General features: G+C 38.1%; 1 protein-coding gene across 6 annotated transcripts in view; it reads left to right on the plus strand.

Annotated features, from left to right (window-relative positions):
* Window positions 1-4795, plus strand: part of LOC121633332 (DNA (cytosine-5)-methyltransferase 3A-like) — a 57574-nt gene extending 52779 nt beyond the window's left edge. For all 6 annotated transcript variants that reach the window (XM_041975230.1, XM_041975229.1, XM_041975231.1 and 3 more), the window contains one exon: window positions 90-4795. In XM_041975230.1, the coding sequence (XP_041831164.1) occupies window positions 90-231 (142 nt within the window). In that variant the 3' untranslated portion in view covers window positions 232-4795. The remainder of the gene's footprint in view (window positions 1-89) is intronic.
* Window positions 4796-6265: the final 1470 nt, after the last annotated feature.

The raw sequence follows: 6265 nt of genomic DNA on the forward strand, positions 1-6265 counted from the left end.
CTTTTTCCTGGCAGATCGTAGCCCAGCTTGTCATATCTTTCACCAATCCAAGTGTAAACTAAAACAATGAACCGTCTGGTGTTTTCCAGGGTGTTTGGTTTCCCTGTCCATTACACCGATGTGTCCAACATGAGTCGTCTGGCCAGGCAAAGGCTGCTGGGACGTTCCTGGAGCGTCCCTGTCATCAGACACCTCTTCGCCCCGCTCAAGGAGTACTTCGCCTGCTACTAGTCACACACCAACTCTCTCTCTCTCTCACACACACACTGATAAGTACAAACAGTATACAGGTAGTACATGAAGGTTGGCTGATGCAAGATGACACAGACCGGACTTGCACACATAAACACACACACAAGTAAAGGACTGCTTTCCCAGATCTCGTGTAGACCACTGGCTGACCCTTGTCCCTTGGTGCTACCTTGCTGATTTATACACACATGCAAGTGCAGGGGTTTCTGTACTGTAAGTCTACATACACTCACTTCCTGTCCAACCTTGAAACTGATGTCTACTGGCTTTACTGTCGTGACAGCTGGAGTTCAAACCTCCAGGGGGCGCAAAACTAACAGAGATGCCCTGTTTTTAGTATCTAAATACATCAACACACCAGTGAATCCTTCTAAACCGTAACACTTAACTGTATTCATTTTTAGTAATAGTGCTACAGGTATACTACAGTGCAATGAACACAAATATTTCCAAAAATACACACAAACATACCAGTTAAAGTTTGTGGTGCTGATCAGGCTGTGATAGTCAAAATGGTGCCACTTAAATACAACACTTACAGTTTTTGGTGCTCTTGGAGACTGAATGGTCTCTGGTTGTTTCACTCGCTGCAGTTTTGTTTCCTAAACTGAGATAAGACGGACAATAATAAGCAGGTAGAGGCAGAAAAATATCCAAGAGGGGTGAATTCTTAATACTAGTACAGTGTTCAGTGTGTTAAGAAGCTAAGGTGATACAGCTCAGATAAATTTCTATTAAGCATTCTTTTGTGTGTGAGTGCAACTAATCAGATTGTAATATTTCATTCATCTCGAAGGAGGAGCTGCTCTTTTTTTAAGAATAATCGTGGCAGGTGAGTTTAAACCAAGTTACAACAATGAAAGCTTTTTAATTTAACCCCTTTTATCTGAAATATCAATTTACCAAACAGCAAGAAAAGCTAAGGCTCCCCTCGGCTGGGGAGGGGTTCGAAAAGTGGAATTTGCGTGTTCTTCCCGTGTATGAGTGGGTTCTCTCCGGCTTCCTGCTACCGTCCACAGACATGCATGTTAGGTTAATTGGTCGCCCTAAATTCCCTCTAAAAGTGAATGTGGGTGTGAGTGGTTGATTGTCTCTGTGTGTTGTCCAGTGATAGACCTGACCTGTCCAGGGTGTACCCTGCCTCTTCCCTGCTAATTACTGGGAAAGGCTCCAGCCCCATTGCATTCCTGAATTGGAATAAGTGATAAAAAAAATAAGAATGAATGAATGAATGTTAATTTTCAAAGGCCTAGGCTTGTTTATGTACAACAGGCTTAAGTATTATGGTGAGGATGTAACGTCCACGTATGTGGTGCCAGGTTGTAGGAGGGTAAATAAACAAGTGGAAATACAAACTACATTTTTATATACTTTAATTAGCTTTAGACAAGGCTTAGTAAGTGTTACACAACCTTACTCTTGTCTACATCCTCAGTATGTAAAGTGCCCCAAAGTTACTGCATTAGTGAGCTTTAAATATGTGTAATGCTTCTCAAATTATTGCTTTTTCACTTTTGCTTTAATGAATGTGCTGAAAAAGCCTGTTCACCCTTTAATCAATAAGTAATTGGTTGGTAAATTAGGGGGTATAGATGTCATGATACTGTACCAGCATGTGGTCAGTATGTTGATGCACATCTTTAATTTTTATGGTCATTTACATTTAGGATCAAAACACAGTGATAAAAGTAATAATAAGTTATTACAAATTATTAACATGCAAATAGCTTTAATTAGTAAGTAAATGTTTTTATAGACAATCTTTCAATCTCCTGTAAATATATTACTTACTTTTGGAAGGACGGTTCAATGCATAGAGCGTACATTTTAGATTTTGAAGTATTATCTGTCCTTATTTCACAAACCACTTATTGAGCCATATTTTCCACTTCATTTTCCAAACAAAAGAACTCACTCTTTGGCTCCAAACTATCAGGTTTAACTCATTTTGCCAGATTTTTCTTCATGCAGAGCAGCGCTGTCTCTGAGAGATGTTTAATTAAAATATGGAAGGACTCTGTAGACATTCTGTATCTTCCTCGAGGCAGCATTTAAAGTAATCTCCTGTTGTGATGCAGCTTCTCTTGTGCCTCAGCTCTGGTGTTGTCCTCTTTTGGCCTGGTGAAAATGTAAAAGTCCACCATCCCTGGAGGAGTCACGCTTCCTTGTTGCTTCATGGAGGATCCATATTGTGCTTCAGTTACTACACTGCAGTGATGTCCCCTGAAACCAGACAGACCTTTACTCTAGACACTATGCTGGTTTTCTACTTCCTACGACTGAACAGATGACCCTGTTTAAATAACAGATACTTCCTTATATAACACAGGTACAACTTAACAGCCTGTTTTGGGTATTTCATCTATCTTCTGCCCACTACATGCTGGGATAAACTGAGCTACTGCTTAGCTCTGAGTAAGAATAGGTGGTCATAGAAAGCAGCTTCTCATGAAGTAAGGCAGTTTTTCTTCTATTACACACTCAGACACCATAATAGAAATCCATGTGCTTATATGTGGCTTATTTAAACAGGGCTGTCTTTTGAAAAAACATTTCAGTCTGGTGCTTGTTGTCCTCTGACAACCATCTTTTCCAGGAAGCCTTCCGATCCTCTGACCTTCCTCAGATACCAGCTAACAACTGGATGTGCAGTCTATGCTGACACACACTCTCTCTGACACACACAGCACAAACAGCCTCTCAAGACAGCAGTTAACCAGCAGGTTCAAAGTTTTTCCATCATGTTTACTCTCCATTTATACAACCAACCTTCAGGTGCTTTTTAAACTCTTGCTCTTTTTTACAGTGCTTTTGCAGGTCACACACACAGACACACACTCATCTCCGACTTTTTCGCGCTTCTCATAACTCCTGCTCCGCTACAAAACACGCCTTCAGCACATATACGCATACACACTGTGTTCTTTGCCGGCCGCCTGTTGCAGTCAGGCTTCCCAAGGTGCTGCTGGGTGTGACATCATCACCCTGCATCGCTCGGTGCTCCTTCTCCCCGTCCAACACCCTTTCTTTCCAACCGCATCCCCTTCAAACAACCCTCACCACCACCCCCAGGTGCTGCATGTCAGTCAGTCAGTGTAATCTCTGATTCCATGTTAGATTAGGGAGTAATTATAATAATAATATGGTAATAATAATTACAATAATCTGTTATTGTGTGTGTGTGCTGTTCCAGGTTGGTGCTCAGTTCAGTTTCAGTCTCAGCCTACAGAGGGGAGAGAGAGGCTGGAGAAAGCATATAGTTAGTATAGTGACTTGTTCTATTGTACCCAGGAATGCCAGAAGAAATTGTAGAAACGAAGAGCTGCACAATGTTCTCAGATCAGGGGTGAGTTGAAATAACATAAAAGAGCTGAAATCCACCATTTCTTTATGTGCTCCCAAGCCAAATGGTTTCCTCTCTAGTGTTTAGGACCTCGTAAAAACTTGTGAAATAAATTAGATTGGTCAAAAATTCATTTAGAAGATAGGAACGTAAAACAGGAAGCCTTAAACATCTCAACACCGGGATCACCATGAAAGCTTGTCCTGCTATTTATTGTTTGTGTCCTGTTACCAAACTGACAACAGACCAATAATGAACTAATTCTAGTCGTTTATGACCCATCAAATTGGGTTAATGCACATTTTTAATACAGCTTAAAGATATTTTTGTTGTGTTGTACAGAAAAATGTTTCACAAACATTAAAATCACTTAGAAATGAGAACAGTTGTTCCTCTTATCCAACCAAAAAACGTGTTAGTTAACAAACACCAATAAAAAATAAATAAATAAAAACAAGAAAAAGTCTGCTTGTTAAGCAAAGATTAGATTGTGTATCTTTCCATCTTTATATCATCCATGAAATTTTGACAAGAATTCATTTTTACCTAAAAAGTCTTTAATATTTTATTTCCCTTGATAGACTCCATACATATCCTGAGGAACCTGTTCTGACCCAAAAGGTGCGATTTCAACCTCATTTAAAATTTCCAGCTTTGTTATTTCAACTCATATCTATCCGAGAGCGCAGCGGGACAAGTGAAAGAAGAAACGAGTTGACATTTCTAAATGATGGGTGACACGGTGATGATGTTTCTGTTCGCCTATCGACAGCTTTTAGGCTGAGTGATGCGCTGTTTTAAACACTGATACACTTTCAGACAAACACACACAAAACACTCTTATTGACACAGAGCGAACGACGCTCGCACAGAGACACAACATCTACAAATACAATGCTGTGGCGCATGCAGACACTCATCTCATGGACTAAATGAAAGATGAGCTTTTAGGAAAAGGAGGACCTGGTGGTGTTTCAAAAGGTGCTAAAATTTTATCTGAAAATAAAAAAAATATATTGTTAGGACTATAAATCAAGTTTGTCTTTACAATGACTGTATTTAAGTTTGTCGTAGTAATGAAAGGCACTATTATTATTTTACTCTTGTATGAATATGAACTAATTAAAAAAGGCATTTTAACTTTGTACTTGAACAATGTAAGAAATGAACCGTGAATAAAAAAAGGACTGTTCCTTGTGATTTTGTGTGATCTACATGTGTGCTAGTTTGGATTGTAACTTCTAAAAGTTCCATTTCAGTGTCTATTTAGGTTTCTACTAACATTTTATTTATCTGTTTTTGATTCCATGTCTCTTTGTAGTCTCTGTTGAGGCTCGCCAAACTTTGCTGACACAAAAGCAGCTCAATAACACTCGGCAGCATTTCACTTGTCTGTTGTCAGAGTGTGGAGGTCAGATCAAACTCTTGAGAGCGACAGTTTGAGAGATTATTTAGGATGATACCAAAATAATAACAGATTTATAGGTCAAATTTGAGACGCCCTTGTATTTTTTCTCTGTTTTAGACTTGTGGTGCATGTTCAGAAAGGTGAGATGTCTTGTAATTTTCACTGAAACAAGATAAAAACTTCTGTATACAGTGCTAATGAACTGTGTCTGTGCTGCTGCAAAGAGTTTCTGTCCCCTTTTATTAACAAAACTGTGATTTACTTGCTATTTTATACTTTTTTCATGCATGCAAACAGTAGAGAAGTCCAAACCAAGCAAGAGTGCACTGCAAATTCAGTTTTACATGTGTGATAATTAACTCAGCCACCAGTGTTAAAGATTTAATTAGTCCTATAGGTCTCATTGACCCCCACTAGCCTAATGATGGATTAAATAACAAAAAAACTGTTCATTCGGAGTAATACTTAAGTTCATTTTTGGTATTTTGGCTAGGAAAAAAGTAATTAAATCCATCCAGCAAAAGCTCGGAAAGTTCACTCTGGTGTTGCACATTAAGTGTGACTGATTTTATAGGCTTTTAGATGTACTTGTGTTAATTACTGCATCTGAATTCCCACCACAGCAGCTGAGCTGCCAAATGAGCAGGCCCTGCTCTCCATAGTGTCTAGCTTCAGCACCATAATGTTGCTTTCAAGTGCTCCATGTAAGCTCTTGTATTTAAGTGCTATGGATCAGACATGAATAGGAAATTATCATGTACTTATTTTATTGTTTCATTTGAAAATTAAATGGTTGTAGTTCAAGTATTTTTCATCTCAAATTTTCAATAATTTATATTTTTAAATCAGTTTACATATAATGTTCTTATAACTAGAAACAAAAATATTTGAAAGATTTATCAATATATAACAGAAATATTTGCATTAGATATAGTGTGTATATGACGAATATTGAATTCAGGAGTACAATATAAAATACTGTCTGTATTTAATTAATTACTTATTACTAATTAAATAAATTACTTATTTATAATATATCCAAACACATAAACCATATATATATAAACAATTCAGTCAAAAATGTTAAGTAATAGATAAATTATAATCATATCAATATCGTATTTCACATTTCCGACGATATATGAACGCAGCACAACTCTGGAGATACACGCCCCTGCCTTCTGAGCGAAAGAGACCCCTTCCATGAGAAAAAAGCATCTGCTCTCCTATTGGTCTGTCATTCTGTTGCGCTAGTTCGAACG

The sequence above is a fragment of the Melanotaenia boesemani genome, chromosome 22 (assembly GCF_017639745.1).
Source record: "Melanotaenia boesemani isolate fMelBoe1 chromosome 22, fMelBoe1.pri, whole genome shotgun sequence".
NCBI classification, from domain to species: Eukaryota; Metazoa; Chordata; class Actinopteri; order Atheriniformes; family Melanotaeniidae; genus Melanotaenia; species Melanotaenia boesemani.